We start from the raw sequence: 19458 nt of genomic DNA, 5'->3' as shown, positions 1-19458 counted from the left end.
GTTAAATTTTTGAAAGCCAGACTATTTTAAACAGGACATACTAAAGGCAAATGAAAGTACTTGAGGAACTATTCATTACTTTGAATTACCCAGCTACAGCTTTCCCTCCATTGGAAAAAAAAAAAAAATACTACCCCAGAGCTATCAGCATCTCTTATTCTCAAAGCTGCCCACAACTCTCCACTGTCTGATTTGCCTGTTTGAGTTAATTTGTGTCCTTTCACATGTCTATTCTGTGCCTAACTATCTCAAAGGTGCAGGTGGTCAGGGAGGCCCCAGTGTTTTCAGTAGACTTTTGTCTCTGGAGTGAATCACAGACTTCTTCCAGTCTGACCAGAGCTGAATAGCTCTTCAGAGCTGGCCTAGAGCTTGCTTAAGATTTCAGGCCACTGGACAGTGGGGAAGGAAATCAGGACAGAGGAAAACATAGATAGAGCTGCCCTTGGACATATATCCCAGGGACATCTCAGGAAGTCCTGCTTTTAAGGCCAACTGGCATTTACAACAAACATCTGAACAGGCCCTTTAAGCCATTCCCTCAGAGTTGTCTGCCCCAGTACTATGGCAAACGTCTACTTGCTCTCAACTCCATGCCTCACCCACTCCCAGCTCTGCCCTGTAAGACTCCCTTACAATAAGCTTTCAGGTAGATTTGGCCAGTGGGTGATATTGGCAAGAGATTGGAGATGGGAGGTGATTTCTCCCTTTCTCTTTTGCTCTGGCATCTCCAGCAGTAGCAGTCTCCTCTGTGGGCTCCAACATCCACCAGACAATATGTCCCTGGGCAGATAAGCAATGATCTCTGCTTCTCTTGGTCCCAGCACCTAGATTCTGTAACAGCACCTAGATTCTCCCTTTCATCTCTTCAGCCCTATGTCTCTGCTTTGCTAGTCTCTCCTCCCCATGTTTTGACTTGCTAACATTTCCAAAAAAAAAAAAAGACAACCAAGGGTGCACTTACAATCCACAATCCATCAAACTTCAAGCTCTTCTCTGGCTCTCGAGGGTTTGCATAGAGCTCTTCTATCTCTTTCTTCCACCACGCAGCTGTGCTATTACGAAAGAAGTCAGGAAAGGCAACGTAGGCCCTGTAAAGCTGTAAGAATAACACACACTCTCATTGTTGGGGTCTCAGCCTATACAGGAGACCACAAATGGGAGATGAACAGGAATTTGTGCCTGCCCAGATCAGTCTCTGCTCTAATCTCAGATCTGCTGCTGTTGCAGAGTTTACAACAGAAGCAGAGATTGGGGAAGGCTGACTTCATTCTTTATTTTCTTAGAAGAAGGTTAGATAGCTTTACAATCCCTTTCAAATACAGGATTTGTTTAATAACTGGACATGTAATCACAAGACTGGAAAATTAACAGTGTCTGAACAATTGAACTTTAGAGATGCAAATACTTTTTCTTTTTTTTTTTTACTTAAATATCAGTGTGATATTAGCAAAAGCTTTTTCCAGACTATTCAAATGAGATGAAGGAGGACTGTCATCCAGGGGCAAGTGAACTCCAGAGTAGAGGGGATGCTAGATGACCAGGCTGAGATTAACAACTTTCCTTCATTCAGCTGACTTGTATTTTCTTTTGTATGCAGATAATTTATTAAAATCCAGTCTGTTCATAATGGATTCCCCTCTAGTGAGAAAATGCTAGACTTTGGTTCATTATTTTTCAAGCGTCATAAAGTTCAAACAAATCACAGCCCATTAAAATCACACTTATGAGAGGATTTCATTGATGATTTCCTTCTACACATTTCCATGTTCGCTGTTTGTTGAGCTTTCCACTCGAGGATCTCTTTCTGCCAAGAAACTAACAGTGGATAAGCACCCTCAAGTTAGGGCTACTTAACTGAAGGGTTAGCTACTTATTCATCAGGATAAAAAACGTAAATATCCAGATGTTTAGGGCAATGTTGACAAAAAACTATATACAACTGTACCTTAACCTGAGTTTCATGGTCAAGGGATCCATCTACAATTACATTAGGCAGATCTGGCCAAACCTAGAGAAAAAGAAGGGCAATTAAAACCTTTACAGATCCTTGCATACAGACTATGAGATATTTCATGTGTTAGACTCTGATGACAGGCATCTCCATGAAACGCTTGGGAATCTTTGCCATAAATTAAACTGTAAAGGCCGAATCTACAAAATTACATTAGGTGAAAGTAGGCTGGGTCTCTTGATTCATTCTATGTTTTCAAAATTCTATTTTTGAACTTAATAATTAACTGAATTTCTTTTAAACATATCCTCTGAACAACCAACTTTCGAGTGATTTCTCAGATCTCTGATCTCCTTGTCACAGACCTATAACAAAATTCATAATAAGTATGAAGTGTGACTCTAAAGAAATAAGATTGATTTCCATTCATAACCCATACACCTCACCTCAATACTTTTAAGCACTATCATGACTTATAGCGGACTCCAAGTATATGTAGCATTAAAAAATCCATAGTACCAACTAATTTTAGCTGTAACTACCAGGACATTAAGTATATACACACTGATTAATTGATTCAATCAACAGACACTTACTAAGTACTTCCTATATGACAAGCACTCTTCCAGGATCTATATTTACTGAGATTTAAGTAAGAAATAGTACTTGTTTCCTAAGAGTTCACAGATAGTACATAAATGCTACACTGTATGCTATACTGAAGGCAGTAATACACACAAGGGAAAATAGGAAAAACTAAAATAGTTACTAACTGCTTCAAACGAGGTAAGATTTGAGTTGATCTTGAAGTGAAGATATTATCTGGGTAAGTTGAGAAAGTAATATTCAAAGTGAGCACAGGGCCAGGCACAGTGGCTCACGCCTGTAATCCCAGCGCTTTGGGAGGCCAAGGCAGGTGGATCACCAGAAGTCACGAGTTTGAGACCAGCCTGGCCAACATGGTGAAACCCCATCTCTACTAAAAATACAAAAATTAATCAGGAGTGTTGGCACACACATGTAATCCCAGCTACTCAGGAGGCTGAGGCAGGAGAATCGCTTGAACCTGGGAAGAGGAGGTTGTAGAGAGCCAAGATCATACCACCGCACTCCAGCCTGGGTAACAGAGTGACACTCCATCTCAAAAAAAAAAAAAAAAAAAAAAAAAAAAAGGAGCCTGGAATACATCCAGAGCAGTAGGAAGTAGCATAGTATAATTAAGGAAGAATTCGAACCTAGGCTAAAAGCTATTATCACCTGAAGTCCACCTAAAATGCTATTGCCAAAAATCAGACATATAAAGATGAAGATTGAAGCCATAAAGACGAATTAAAGGAAACAAGAGAAAGAGGAGAATCTATAGGACTTAATGATTCATTTAGATATGAAGGCAGATTAAGCATGATAGGTCAAAGGTGAATGCATGTTTTGCATGCAGGTGTCTGGGAGACACAGATTTCAGTGTCATTCTCAAAGGGATTCTTAATGTTTGTTAATGACCATGTGGAATAAATAAAGAGTGGGGACATCAGAGTATTTCCAGGCAATAGACAGTGCTCAATAATAATAGAGGATGAGATTTGTAACCTTGGTCTTATTAATGCTTATTGAGCTAATCAGCATCGGACAGATTTCTACTCATTCATAATTTATTGATTGTCCAATCTATTTTCCAATGTGTATTGAGAGCTGTTTTATTTCAAGACATTGTAACGTTAATTAACTGTAAGCATCTTCCCCAAGCCTTACCTTTCCCCAGACAATGTCATTGGTGTCAGGCCATTTGATGAACACGTTATTTTCCTGTCCTCTAATGAATGGGAGATACTGTGTCTCATTGCCAGAAATGGCTGGGTCCTGCAGTAAAAGAATTTCAAACAGCAAATGTGAGGAAAACATCTCTAAGAAAATTTCTCTCCAAAAATTTAGTAGTTCATAGTGCAGGAGGAAATGGTGAATCTCAATACCAAAAATAAAATGAAATAAAATAAAAATCATTGATAATTTCCTTATGTCTTACTGCATATATTACCATAGCCAATTGAAAAGGGATGGTGCCATGAGTACTCAAAGTAAGATATAAAACCCTTATGAGGGGTAATCTCTTTCAAAGGGTATAAGAATCTGTGCCAACAAATGAAGGAGCCTTTCTATACTACAAAAAGTTACCACCCAAACCTGTAAGTAATAAAATGAGAGGAAAGGGGACAATATGGCCAGCTAGATGCAGCTGGGAAGCACCTCTCCCATGGAGAAAAACCAAAATACTGAGTAAACCATTACGCTTCAAACAGAGCTTTTGAGAGAAAACACTGCCAGTCTATAGAGAGGCAATGCAAACACTGAGGTGTAAGAGGGAGAAAGCTGGAAATCCCACATAGAGTTGCTGAGTGCTGGGACCAGCTCCTGGCACTGAACAGGTCCCAAGGAAGGAGTGAGTGAAGGGAAACTCGCACTGCAGACATCCGGGATCCTACCTACAACAGACCCCACAAACACCATAGACATTTGAATTGGCAAGAGAAACTGCCTGGAGAGTAGGCAGAGGCAGAGCTCAAGCCTGTGCGGAGACGAGAAGGTTCTGCATACAGGGCATCTGCAGCAAAACACGACCATGAGGACCCATCTGCAAAGGCTCTCCATCTTGCTCTGAGTGGCTCTAGCCCCTGCTGACAGCTGAGCTGGGAGACAGCAGCGTTGTCTTTCCTACAGAACCAGCGTGCATCTGATTTGCATGCCACCCATCTGCCAGCCCCTTCCAAGGCCACTGCTTGGCTGCTCCCAAAAGAGAATGCACACAGCACAGCCTCCACTGCCCCACCTGCGTGCTTTGCTGGAGGCCTGGAAGTACTCTGACCCCCAGCAGAGCCAGTGCTGGACCCTAAGGCCAGAAAACAAAGCTGCAGGCCCGGTCCCAACCCACCAGGGTTTAAGCACACAAATCAGGATCATCTAGCTGAGATCTGTGGCTGAGGCTTGAGCAGGGGAGGAGCCCCACTCTCAGAACACTGAGAAGAGTGAGGTATGGGCCTGTGTGCTGGTGTGGGAGTTGGGCATGCCTCCCTCTGCCAGACTGGTCTGGGAAGGATGTAGCCTGTTTACCAGCCACAGACTCTGCCCACGGGAGCTCCACAGCCCAGAACATCTAACAGACCAACAATCTGGGTGCAAAAGGCTTGGGACAAAACTAGCTTGTCAGGGCAGCTACTGGAGCAGACATTGGAAGGAGACTCAGTTAGGGGAGAGCAAGCTGAGAGGTCCCCAAAGCCATCTGCTGTGCAGAAAATACTGGATCATGGCACCATATCAGCTGCACCCCTATGGCAACACTGCAGTGCCTGGGGATCTTCTGCCCTTGACCCACTGCATCAACAGATCACCCCCAGACATACCCCACAACCCACTCTGACTCTTCCAAGTACAGAGGACCAACAGGGAGCTGCAGGTCTCATGGTGACTTGACCTTTGGCTCAGGCTGTCCCTAAGATGGAAGAGCACAGCCTGTCAGGGACGCCCTTGGGGCTAAGGAAACATAGGCATGATATCAGTGATTAGAGGAGGCTCCCTCAAGCACCAAAAATGGACTTGGCAAGGGGGCCATCTCTGGATCCCCCATCTCCCCCACCCCATAGCACTACTGCAAATGTGCTGAAATATGAAAGAGGCCTGCAGCTGAGTAAGAGGCTATCTTCCGGCCCTTACTCTTAAACACCATCTACTGTATCGCAGCCTAAATTACACCACCAAACAAAAAGGGTGCCTGTGAAACCCAATGCAGGAATTCAGCCACAGATCAAGATCTGTTAAAGAGCCTTGGGCCTCTGAAAGCACCCAGAAATGAAGCCAATCAACTATACTCAACATACACCACAGTCAAACCCTCAAGGAAAATAAAGACTATAAAAACAAAAAGCCATATCCAAAAGACAGCAACTTCAAAAAGATAAAGGAACATCTGCCCTCTCAGATAAGAAAGAATCAGCACAAGAACCCTAGCAATTCAAAAAGTCAGAGTATCTTCTGACTGCCAAACAATTTTACTAGCTCCCCAGCAATGGTTTCTAACCAGACTGAAGTAGCCTAAGTGACAGATACAGAATTCAAAACCTGTATGACAAGGACACTCAACAAGATTCAGGAGAATGTTGAAACTCAATTCAAAGAAGCCAGTAAAATGATCCAAGAGGTGAAAGATAACACAGCCATTTTAACTGAATGGCTAAACTGAACTTCCTAAACTCAACTTCTGGGATTAAAACAAAAAATTATAACACAATTGCAAGCATTAACAACAGAATAGACCAAGCTGAGGAAAGAATCTCAGAACTCAAAGACAAGTCCCTTCTAAACAACCCAGTCAGAAAAAAATTTTTTTTAAATAATTTTTAAAAATGAACAAAACCTCTGAGAAATATAGAATTATGTAAAGAGGCCAAATCTGTGACTCATTGGCATTCCTGAGAGAGAAGGGGAAACAAAACATTATTTGGAAAGCATATTTGAAGATACTGTCCATGAAAATTTCCCCAATCTTGCTAGAGAGTTCAACATGTGAATTTAAGAAATTCAGAGAATCCCTATGAAATATTATGCAAGATGATCATCCCTAAGACACACTAGGAAAGGTTATAGCCATAAGTGCCTACATCGAGAAGTTAGAAAGATCTCAAATTAACAATCCAACTTCACATCTAGAAGAACTATAAAAACAGGAACAAACTTACCCCAAAGATCACAGAAGAAAATAAATGATCATAATCAGAGCAGAGCTAAACAAAATTGAGATTCAAAAATCCATACAACAGATCAACAAAAGCAAAAGCTGTTTTTTTGAAAGGATAAACAAGATTATAGGCCATCTGCTAGATTGAGAAAAAAAGAAAGATACAAATAAGTATAATCATAAATGACAAAGATGACACTACACCCAATCACACAGATATACAGAATATCCTTAGAGATTTTTATGAACATCTCTATGCACACAAACTAGAAAATCTAGAGGAAACGAATAAATTCCTAGAAACACACAAGCTCCCAAGACTGAACCAGAAAGGAAATAAAACCATAAACAGATCAATAATAAATTCTAAAATTGTATCAGCAATAAAAAGCCCACCAACCAAAAAAAAGTCCTTAACCAAATGGATTCATAATAAAATCCTACTAGATGTACAAAGAGCTGGTTCCAATCCTACTGAAATTATTCCAAAAGACTTGAGGAGGGATGCCTCCCTAACTGATTATACAAAGCCAACATCATCCTGATACCAATATCTGGCAGAGACAATAAAGAAAGAAAACTTCAGGCTGATATCCCTGATGAACATAGATGCAAAAATCCTCAACAAAAGACTAACAAACCAAACCCAGGAGCACATCAAAAAGTTAACTGACCATGTTCAAGTAGGCTTTCCTCCATAACCCTGAGATGCAAGGTTGGCTCAACATAGGCAAATCAATAAATGTGATTCGCCATATAAACAGAATTAAAAACAAAAGCCATATGATAATTTCAATAGATGTAGAAAGAGCTTTTGATAAAATCCAACATCCTTCATGATAAAACCCTTAAGAAATTAGGCATCAAAGGGAAGTACCTCAAAATAATAAGAGCTATCTCTGACAAACCCACAGCCAACATCATACTGAATGGGAAAAAGCTGGAAGCATTCTTCTTGAGAATTGGAGCATGGCAAGGATGCCCCCTCTCATCACTCCTATTTAACATAGTACTGAAAGTCCTAGCCAGAGCAATCAGGCAAGAGAAAAAAATAAAATGCATCCACACAGGAAAAGAAGAAGTCAAACTCTCTCTCTCCAAGGATGACATGATTCCATACCTAGAAAACCCTAAACACTTTGCCAACAGGCTCCTAGAACCAATAAACAACTTCAGTAAAGTTTCAAGATACAAAATTAGTGTACAAAAATTAGTAGCATTTCTATACATCAATAACGTTCAAGCTGAGAAATCTCAAATTAGAAATCTCAAGTTAGTAAGATCTCAAATTAACGATCCAACTTCACACCTAGAAGAACTATAAAAACAAGAATGTTTTTATAGTTCATCAGGAATGCAATCCCATTTACGACAACAACAGAAAGGATAGAATACCTAGGAATACATCTAACCAAGCAGGTGAAAGAACTTTACAAGAAGTGCAAAACACTGTTGAAGGAAATCAGAGATGACACAAACAAATGAAAAAACATTTCATGCTCATGGACTGGAAGAATTAACATCATTACAATGGCCACACTAACCAAAGCAATTCATAGATTCAATGCTATATCTATTAAACTACAAATGTCATTTTTCACATAACTAGAAAAACTATTCTAAAATTCACATGGAACCAAAAAACAGCCTGAATAGCCAAAGCAATTCTAAGCAAGAAGAACAAAACTAGAGATATCACATTACCCAACCTCAAAGTATACTATCACACACCTACAATTATTATCTGGTCTTCAGAAAAACTGACAAAAATTAGCAAGAAGGAAAGAATTCTTTATTAATAAATGGTGCTGGGATAACTGGCTCACCATATGCAAGAGAATGGTACTGGACTCCTACCTTTCACTATATACAAAAATTAACTCAAGATAGATTAAAGACTTAAATGTCAGACTTCAAATTATTAAAATCCTAGAAGAAAATCTAGGAAATGTTCTTGACATTGGCCTTAGCAAATAATTTATGGCGAAGTCCTCAAAAGCAATTGCAATGAAACCAAAAATTGACAATGGATCCAATTAAAATAAACAGCTTCTGCACAGCAAGAGAAACTGTCAACAGGGTAATGAGACAACCTACCAAATGGGAGGAAATATTAGCAAGCTGTGAATCTGACAAAGGCCTAAAATCCAGAATATATAATGAACTTAAATCAACAAGCCAAAAACAAACAATCCCATTAAAAAGTAGGCAAAGGACATGAACAGACACTGCTCAAAAGAAGACATACAAGTGGCTAACAAACATATGAAAAAATGCTGAGCATAACTAATAGAGAAATGCAAATCAAACCACAAAGAGATACCATCTCACATGAGTCAGAATGGCTTTTGTTGGAAAGTCAAAAAATAGATGTTGGTAGGGCTGTGGAGAAAAGAGAACACTTACACACTGTTGGTGGGAATGTAAATTAGTTCAGGCACAGTGGAAAGCAATTTGGAGATTTTTCAAATAACTAAGAATTGATCTACCATACCAGCCAGCAACCCCATTACTGGGTATATACCCTAAGGAAAATAAATTATTCTCTCAAAAAACACAGGTACTTGTATGTCTATCACAGCACTATTCGCAATAGCAGAGATGTGAAGTCAACCCAGGAGCCCATCTATGGTGGATTGGATAAAGAAAATATGGTACATATATATCATGGAATAATACACAGCCATAAAAAGAATGAAATTATGCTCTTTGCAGCAACACGGATGTAGCTGGAGGCCATTATTCTAAGTGAATTAATGCAGGAACAGACATGCAAATACCACATGTTCTCACTTATAAGTGGGAGCTAAGTACTGGTTACACATAGATATAAAGGTGGGAATAACAGAAACCAGAGACTACAAGAGAGGAGAGGGAGGGAGTGGGGCAAGGGTTGAAAAACTACCTGTTTGGTGCTATGTTCACGACCTGGGTAATGGATTCCATCATACTCTGCCATACTCTGATATGGTTTGGGTCTGTCCCTACCCAAATCTCATCTTGAATTCTCATGTGTTGTAAGAGGGGCATGGTAGGAGGTAATTGAATCACGGGGGGAGGTCTTTCCCTGCTCTTCTCATGATAGCAAATAAGTCTCATGAGATCTGATGGTTTTAAAAAGGGGAGTTTCTCTGAACAAACTCTCTTCTCTTGTCTGCCACCATGAGAGACATGCTTTTCACCTTCTGCCATGATTGTGAGGCCTCTCCAGCCATATGGAACTGTGAGTCCATTAAACATCTTTCTTTTGTAAATTGCCCAATCTCAAGTATGTCTTTATTGGCAGTGTGAAAACAGACAAATACATACTCCAAACCTCAGCATTACACAATACACGTTTGTAACAAACCTACATATGTACACACTGAATCTAAAATAGAAGTTAAAAAAGTTTAACCCTGAAATATTTAAACAAATAAATAAGATGTTAAAAAATCCTGTAGGAATTTAAATATGACATAAGTGATTTTTTCCAATGACATAGAAATCTATTTTTACAAAGACAGTTGAGAAGAAAAAGAATATATTGGTGTTTCTCCATAAAATTCTTGAGAAAAACTTTTGCTAGTGTTTGGAAACAACTCCTGGAGATAAACCAGATTGATAAGACTTAATCCTCAAGCAGAGAGAGCCAATTTATCGTGTTTCCAGAGTATAATAGCAATGTTCCTCAAAAACAAGAAACTTCTTTATTGCTCTCTGTGTCCCAATCTGTCTATTTAAAAATCTTCCCCTGTTCACTCGATCCCATACCTGCCCCAATTATTCTCTATAATATTATGCTGTTTCACAATTGTCATATAAATCACTACTGTCTGAAATTATCTTTTCAGATGTTTATTGGCTGTCTCCCTCCATTAGAATAAAAACATTATAAGAAAAAGGGCACTGCCTTGCTAATTTAGACTATGAATGCACCCTCACACACACACACACAACTTGTAGAAGAGTGGTTTTCAAATACTGTGTTCAATAAATACGTGAATTAGTAAGTGAGCAAAAGTCACCAAAGAATGCTGTAAGTTTTGGAAGCTAGAAGAGAGAATCATTTGCAGGTAATTGCCTCTGCATTTATCAAGATGTGGCTTCCTAGTAATATAATAAATTGGTATTCTGGATCTTAACTCAATTGTTTGTAAGTTTAGGAAGAAATGTCATCTGAGCCTTACCATTTCTGAGTGATGATACAACATAAGAGATTTTTGAACCTCCTGATGTAAAGATGAGATTAAGATATAGCTATTTCTCCTGAGACATAGCCTGAAACAGTGAGATGCCCCCCCCCTTTTTTTTTGCTATCTTCAGTGCTTCAGCCCACAGTTGTTCTAACTTTACCAAGAGAATAATAATTATATTCCAGTGACAGTTATGGAAAATAAATATTATAAAGTATCATCTTTTAAAAGCCCCTTTTCATTTCTTTCTTTCATTTGCTTTTAAATTAAAAAATAATAATTATAGATTCACCACAAGAAGTTGCAAAACAAAACAAAAAGTACAGAGTACAGGAACATTTCTTGTACCCTTCATCCAGTTTCCCACAATGGTGCTATTTTTGAACCATGAATATGGAAACAGAAATTAGGATCTAATCTGTCTCAATACATACCAAAATGAGAATAAATCTCATGCCATTTTTCTTCATTTGCTCAATCAGAAGACTGAGGTTTTGAAAGTTGGCACTGAGGGTGAAATCCAGCTTCCGGTTCATGTAATCGATGTCTACATGCTGGACGTCCTGCAGAAAGAAGCAGCAAGGCTCTTGGAACCCTGCAGTAGGTGCCCTGCAGGGCACATTAACTGCTCTGCCAGGCCCCTGGTCCTGCTGCCTGCCTGCCCCAGTCCAGGCCCCTCTTCATTCCTCATCTCATTACTTCCCTCTGCTGACTTTTCAATTCTGCAGATTGAAATTGCTTTCTGATGCCTGCATGCAGTTCACCTGTGCCCACTCCTTCTCCTTCTGTTTCCCCAATTAGAACTCTATCCCCTTTCCTTTCCTCAATTCATGTCTTTCCCACTCTTCAAATCTCAAACTCAGTCTATCAAACAAAGTTCTAATTGAAATGTTCAAGGGTAGAAACTGGACTTTCCTAGGAAACAAACAGGATTGTATATCTGGGTTTTTTTTCTACAGTAAATCTGGCTGATTTTTAAAAACTCTCGATAAACTAGGTACTAAAGGAACATATCTCACAATAATAAGAGCCATAGATGACAAACCCACAGCCAATATCATACTGAATGAGCAAAAGCTGAAAGCATTCCCCTTGAAAACCAGCACAAGACAAGGATGTCCTCTCTCACCACTCCTATTCAACGTAGTATTGGAAGTTCTGGCCAGGGCAATCAGGCAAGAGAAATAAATAAACGGGCTAGGCATGGTGGCTCACGCCTGTAATCCCAGCACTTCGGGAGGCCGAGGCAGGTGGATCACCTGAGATCAGGAGTTCGAGACCAGCCTGGCCAATACAGTGAAACCCCGTCCCTACTAAAAATATTTTAAAAATTAGCCAAGCGTGGTGGCCCACACCTGTAGTCCTAGCTACTGAGGAGGCTGAGGCAGGAGAATCACTTGAACCCAGGAGGCAGAGGTTGCAGTGAGCCGAGATTGCTCCATGGCACTCCAGCCTGGGCAGCAGAGGGAGACTCCATCTCAAAAAAAAAAAAAGAGAGAGAGAGAGAGAGAGAGAGAAATAAAGGGCATTTAGATAGGAAAAGAGGAAGTCAAACTATTCATATTCACAGATGACATGATCCTGTATCTAGATACTAGATCTTGTCATATAGACAAGATCCTATATCTAGAAAACTCCATCATCTCAGCCCCAAAGTTTCTTAACCTGATAAGCAACTTCAGCAAAGTCTCAGGATACAAAATCAATGTACAAAAATCTCTAGCATTTCTATGCACCACCAACAGTCAAGCCTAGAGCCAAACCACAAATGAACTCCCATTCATAATTGCCACAAATAAAATACCTAGGAATACAGCTAACCAGGGAGGTGAAAGATCTCTACAAGGAGAACTACAAACCACTGTTCAAAGAAATCAGAGATGATACAAACAAATGGAAAAACATGCTCATAGATAGGAAGAATCAGTATCATTAAAATGACCATACTGCCCAGAGCAATTTATAGATTCAATGTTATTCCCATTAATCTACCATTGACATTCTTCACAAACTAGAGAAAACTATTTGAAACTTCATATATGTAACCAAAAATGAGCCCAAATAGCCAAGGCAATCCTAAGCAAAAAGAACAAAGCTGGAGGCATCAGGTGATCCCCCTTTAAACTATGCTGCAGGGCTACAGTAATCAAAACAGCATGGTACTGGTACAAGAACAGACACAAAAATCAATGGTAAATAATAGAGAACCCAGAAACAAGATCATACACCTACAACTATCTGATCTTCTACAAACCTGACAAAAACAAGCAATGGGGAAAGGACTCCCTTATTCAATAAATGGTGCAGGGAAAACTGGCTAGCCATATGTAGAATGGAAACTGGACCCCTTCCTTACACCAACATACAAGAACTACATTATTCTATAGCTTTCTTGAATGTCTACCCTCTCTATGCAGTACCAACCCAGGTTTCTGCACATGAAACTTACTCAAACCGTGATTGTTGAATAATAACTAAAGTGATTAATATTTAGTTGAAAAAAAGAACTTGCTTCTTTTTAGCCCAAAGGGATAGTCCCCTGCATTGCCATATGACCCTAGGTGAAACTTGTTTGGTAAAACAGAGACTTGTGCATAAGCCAAAATTTGGAAAAGAATAAACCAGCAAATTATTAACGTTGATTACTTTGGTAAGGTGGATTTGTGGATTTTTTCATCTTGTAATTTTCCTATTTTCTAATTTCTGTTTAATAAGTACATAGTATTATAGCATATACAAAGAAAAAAATTCAGCCTGGATGTATCAAGTTATCTTTGATAACAACATCATAGCACTTCTAATATAAAATTAGCCACAAATTCCTGTAACTAATTACACCTTGGGCTGAGTGAGGGTTTCATACATAGGGAATCTGGGCTGCCACCATTGCATCATACAAACTGGAGATTTCAGCATCATTCTGGTATCCATAGCGACTCAGATGGAATCCCAAGGCCCAGTATGGAATCATTGCTGGCCGACCGATCAACTAGAATAAAAAGAAAAATGCATCCAGATAGACTTCTTAGGGAAGACAAGGTTATTGACTTATACTTGAATCAACTTGAGTGGTTCTGCTAAGTACTGTATAAGAGGCCTCACCCAAGAAAGATAAGAAAGTCAAATAAATGTGGAGCAACTACGGACATGCAAAATGATAGAAACGTAATTGAAGTTTTTCTATATTCCAGAGTTTTCATTCTAGGAAACCTGAGAATTTGCCGGTTATTACTGATTAGCAATTCTTAGGCTGTTTAGCAAGTGAGGGACACATGGGATATTAATATGGCTTTATAGAACCATAATACTAAAATATGATTTCAGCAAAGGCAGTAATAATCTAGGAGTGACACTCAAGAGTCAAAAGAAAAAACTGCCCTATCTCAGTGCTAATAATGTGGTAATAGCCAATAAATATTTGACAATATATTGATGGACAGAATGGCTTCTAACCTCTGTGTATTGCTGAGTTACAAGTTCAGGGGTTGGCCCCAAAACAATGTAGAAGTCCAAAATCCCTCCAGTGGTGCGGTATGTCAGAGCAGGAGTGGGCTGTAATGTCACATCTGTAAGAAAAACAACACACATGAGGCACATCCTTGGAGTTGTAAATTGCCCGGATAGAAAACCTGCTCTAAGATTTGCTTTCTTCGTACTCTGTCTTTGATACATGCCTTCTCTAGAAAGTCTTCTCTCATCCATTAGAATCAGAGGTGTATTTGCAGGTACCCCAAATGTAATATGCAACCTCAACAACTTTTGTAACTCTGTGAATGGGAGCCAAAGTGTCACAGTAAAATAGGCTATGCCAGAGTAGGAGCCATAACTGATCAAAATTCTATGCCTAACACCTGATCCAGAGTTCTTAATAAATCTCAAATAAATAGATGAATAAATGGAAAGTCAGTTTATTTGTTCCATTTCCCTTGCCCCCTGAATGTCTATATTTCTATTGATACCAGGTCAAAATAGAGTGGTCACAGCTGTTTCTGGTGGTGCATGGGAGCTGTGCCTATGCCTTACCCATGGCATTGCTATTTAGCAGGAGCACTCCATGGGCACTACCATCCTCCTCCAGTGCCATGTAGTAAGGGTGGACACCATAGGAATTCTTCTTGTACTGGGAGTCACGAGGGTAATAAACAAAAAGAAAATGCAAGATATTGTTTTCATACCATAACCCAAACAGCAAACTCTTACTCATCATTAAAGACTCAGCTCGATGTCATGTCCTTTGTTGGGCCTTCATTGACTCTCCCTTCTACTCCAAATTAAAAGCTGTGTCTTCCCCACTTCATGCCTTCCTTATTTATTATTATATAATTCAATTAGGTATTATTACATAATTCAGTGATTCCACTGTGCTATCACAATTTCTGCGTCTATTTCTCTCACTAGCCTATAAGTCTCTGGAGAGCAAAGACAGTGTCTTATTAAATCTATAGCTAAGCACTTAGCAATGTGCCTGACAAATAGAATATATTAAGTAAAAGTTTGTGTGATAAATAAAATCCATAACTGATAGAGGGAAAAAATATATATATATGTACATATATAAAAGACATATATATATATATATACATGCCTTTTAGGGACAAAAGAATGTGACATGTGGCCTATTACAACTGAGAGCGGAATTTATCAATATAAGATGAGGTTGATGAGCAAGGTATCATATATAAGCATAAGGATTAAAAGAGATTTACATTGAGAAAAGCTGATTGCTAAACTTATTCCATTGTCCCTACCGCAGGTGGCTCATCACGAGCAAACATTCCCCATGTGTTCCAGTTCATGTTTCTTCTGAAAGTCGTGTGCTCAGTTTCCCCAAAGCCATAGATGTACTGAGATGGCAGACGCGTAGAAATGGAGAGAAACATGTCATTGAAGGTGAAGCCAGGGAGTTGAGAATCCCAGCTGCAACACAAAAGCAGACCACGCTGAGCTGGAGACCACTGGCCAGAGCTACTTGTAATGTGTTTGGAATGTCTAGTTGATTCCAAAGCCTCCTTAATTATTGCACATTTCAATCCAGGTTCAAATATGGTGACATGATCCAGGTCATAACAATGGCCCTGTCTCAAGACCAAAGTTCCATGTTACATTTCTGTTCTGTGGTTTGTCAGACTGAGAGCTCCTTTTCTGGGTCCTTGTGGGCAAGGGCCATAACTCATTCTTCTATTTATTTCAAGTTCTCAGTGCCTGGAATATCAGCTTGAGTAAATATATAAATAAACAAATAGAGTTTAAGCAAACTTTCCAATAGAAAAGCATGAAACTCTTAGAACAACTTCTCTTGAGTTGGCCAAAGGACTGCTTACCAAAGAGGGCAACAGAGAGGAAACCACTCACACAGCCCAAGAGAGAAGACATACACAGGAAGGCAAAGGTGCACACACAGGTGACAGCTTCTACTGGGATAGGGAACCTCACCCCAGGCAAAATCCAGACCTTCACTTCATTCTATTCAGCAGCAGGACAAGAGATGGGAGATGACAATTCCTTTTATGCTTAACATTGTGAAAAGGCTTGAAGGCTTCTGTGTCCACAGAAGCAAACATTCCAAGAAGCTATTTCTTTCTCCTTTTTAACCTTTGCCCCTCTCTCCTGCCTCTTATTATTTCTTAATGAGACATAATATGGAACTCATTTGTATCTTAGGTTATCTGCTGTACTTATTAAATAGAGTTTTCTGTTCTACTTAAGAACAGTAAGTAGAACATGTATTTTTCTTTCTCTGAAATCAAACAATACTTCATTTCTTTAAACTTTGATTGATTATTTTTGTTAATGACTAACCAAAAACAAATTATCCATTAAAGCATGGGAAAAATAGATATACTCTAACAAATGCACACGTATTTCCATAGAGTCTCTGAGATTAATATTTCACTTGAATTAATTGTAACTGCTGTAATTAAATCTAGAACTACTCTAATTAGAATCAAATAAAAAGTGCTTACATCACAGCGCTGGAGTTTTTGCGTTGAATCTGGATTCCAAAAGGATTGTTCTGAATCCTGACATCATACAGACGGTTTTCAGGGTCACCAACTGGTTGGGGAGGGGTGTTGAGTGGTACTGGAACCTCATACCTTTTATTAGTGGGGTCATAGATCTGGCAAGAAGAGAGAAGAAAACTTTCTGTTAGGGTCTTAGACCTAAAACCCCTCATGCCACCCCCATATAATTCAGTTTCCATGTTTTTGACCAGTTTGCACCATATCAGTAGGCATCAAACATCCCCAAGCGAATGGATGTGAGGCCTGCCTGCCCACTGTGCCCCACACAGATGCTGAAGTTCAAAAATTGCCTCAGTAAAACCCACTCAAAGCCAAGGAGGGCTCTTCTAAAGAATTTGTGATAGAAGAGGATAGAATTTCATAAATAGAATGTGTGTGTATATGTTTGTAAGAGTGTGGCATGCAGACATGTATGTGCATAGAAATGTGTAAATTTGTGTGTGTGTGTGTGTGTGTGTGTGCATGCATGTTAGGAATTAGGGAATTGAGTTTTCATATGGACTCTGAGATCTCCTTACTGTTTGAGCTTCCAGATGTTGTACAGCTTTCCCATTCCTAAAGTTTCTCTTCTGTATCCACCCCTTGTTCCTACTTATGTAACAGGACTGACGTGTGGGAAGAATAAAAGGAGTGAAAAATGTTATGGAAGGACAAGGAGTTACAACATTATGAGTGACTATCCTCGTCGTCATATTATTAGCCCCAAATTTGTGCTTAGGTGAAGGTTTTCTTCTTTCTTTCTTTTTTTTTATTTTTATTTTTAGACGGATTCTCACTCTGTCACCAGCCTGGAGTGCAGTGGTGTGATCTCAGCTTACTGCAATCTCCACCTCCCAGGTTCAAGTGATTCCCATGCTTCAGCCTCCTGAGTAGCTAGAACTACAGGTGCGCACCACCAGGCCTGGCTAATTTTTTGTATTTTAGTAGGGACGGGGTTTTACCATGTTGGCCAGGATGGTTTTGATCTCCTGACCTCACCTGCCTCAGCCTCCCATAGTGTTGGGATTACAGGCGTGAGCCACCACGCCTTGCCAGGTGAAGGTTTTCTAAAGTCCTGCTTGGAAATTATGTTTCTTAGACCCAAAGCAGCAGCATTGCCTGGGAGCTTGTTAGGAATGCAGAACCTCAGGCCCCAACCCAGATTTTCTGAATTAGAACTTATATTTTCACAAGCTGCCCCAGTGATTCATGATACATTAAAATGTGGAAAGCAATGGCTACAGCTGAGCTGTCCAAGGTGCTGTCCACAAGCCACACATGGCCTTTGAGTGCCTGACATGGGCTAGTCTGAATTGAGATTCACTAGAAATGCAAAATATACACCAGATTTTGAAGACTTAGAATAATTAGAAGATTGCAAAGTATCTCCATTAAATTTTGATTTCAAGGTGAAATGATAGTATTTTAGCACATTGGTTAAATAAAATATTATTAAAATTAATTTCACTTTTAAAATATACATTTAAAAATGCATCTACTGGAAGATATGTGTGGCTCACATTATGTTTCCAGTAGACGTATTTTTTAAATGTGCATAGCGGTAGATCTCAAAGTTTGGTCTCTTGACCTGCAGCATCAGCCTTACCTGGGAGCTTGTTAGAAATGCAGATTCTCGAGGCCGGGCGTGGTGGCTCACGCCTGTAATCCCAGCATTTTGGGAGGCCAAGGCGGGTGGATTACCTGAGGTCAGGAGTTAGAGACCAGCCTGGCCAACATGGTGAAACCCTATCTCTACTAAAATACAAAAAATTAGCTGGGCATGGAGGCGGGTGCCTGTAATCCCAGTTACTTGGGAGGCTGATGCAGGAGAATCGCTTGAACTCGGGAGGCAGAGGTTGCAGTGAGCCAAGATTGCACCACTACACTCCAGCCTGGGCAACAAGAGCAAAACTCTGTCTCAAAAAAAAAAAAAAAGAAAGAAAGAAAGAAATGCAAATCCTCAGGCTAGGCCCCAGCCCAGGTCTACTGAATTGGAAACCCTAGGGGGGAGGGCCAGAAATCTGGGTTTTAAAATGATCTGAAGGTGATTCTGATGCATGCTGCAGTTTGAGAACTACTGCTAGAGAAAATAATTCTAATATTAGAATTAAGTTAATGCCTCTCATGTGAGTTTGCCACAAAACAGATGCATTTTTCTCAGGGCTAAAGGATGATTCTTTGATGATGTTTATGACCTAGAATACTCATCATTATAGGGAATTCATGGTCCTCATAGATCTAAGGCCACATCCTGGCTTTACTGTCTACTTTCCGACCTTTACCTCTCTACAGGCCTTAGCTCCCTCATCCATAACATGAGGGATTTGGATGAAAAGCTGTTTCAGCCAGGCACAGTGGCTCATGCCTGTAACCCCAGCACTTTGGGAGGCGGAGGGAGGTGGATTGCTTGAGGTCAGACATTTGAGACCAGCCTGGGAAACATGGCAAAACCCCATCTCTACAAAAAATACAAAAATTAGCCAGGTGTGTCGGCGCACATCTATAGTCCTGGCTACTTGGGAGGCTGAGGTGGGAAGATGGCTTGAGCCAGGGAGGTGGAGGTTACAGTGACCTGAGATTGTGCCCCTGCATTCCAGCCTGGGTGTC

The 19458-nt window shown here is 39.9% G+C and overlaps 1 protein-coding gene across 1 annotated transcript in view; it reads right to left on the bottom strand.

The window, feature by feature from the left end:
* Positions 1-19458, bottom strand: part of MGAM2 (maltase-glucoamylase 2 (putative)) — a 109517-nt gene that overhangs the window by 38823 nt on the left and 51236 nt on the right. Inside the window, exons 26-34 of the mRNA XM_016945510.4 lie at positions 16813-16967; positions 15598-15766; positions 14873-14969; positions 14303-14415; positions 13713-13838; positions 11284-11412; positions 3701-3808; positions 1946-2008; positions 962-1096 (exon numbers count right to left, since the gene is read on the bottom strand). Coding sequence (XP_016800999.4) covers positions 962-1096; positions 1946-2008; positions 3701-3808; positions 11284-11412; positions 13713-13838; positions 14303-14415; positions 14873-14969; positions 15598-15766; positions 16813-16967 — 1095 coding nt within the window. The remainder of the gene's footprint in view (positions 1-961; positions 1097-1945; positions 2009-3700; positions 3809-11283; positions 11413-13712; positions 13839-14302; positions 14416-14872; positions 14970-15597; positions 15767-16812; positions 16968-19458) is intronic.

The sequence above is a fragment of the Pan troglodytes genome, chromosome 6 (genome assembly GCF_028858775.2).
Source record: "Pan troglodytes isolate AG18354 chromosome 6, NHGRI_mPanTro3-v2.0_pri, whole genome shotgun sequence".
Classification (NCBI taxonomy): Eukaryota; Metazoa; Chordata; class Mammalia; order Primates; family Hominidae; genus Pan; species Pan troglodytes.
The sequence above is the reverse complement of the archived record's forward strand: the minus strand, read 5'-3'. Positions and strand labels throughout refer to the sequence as shown.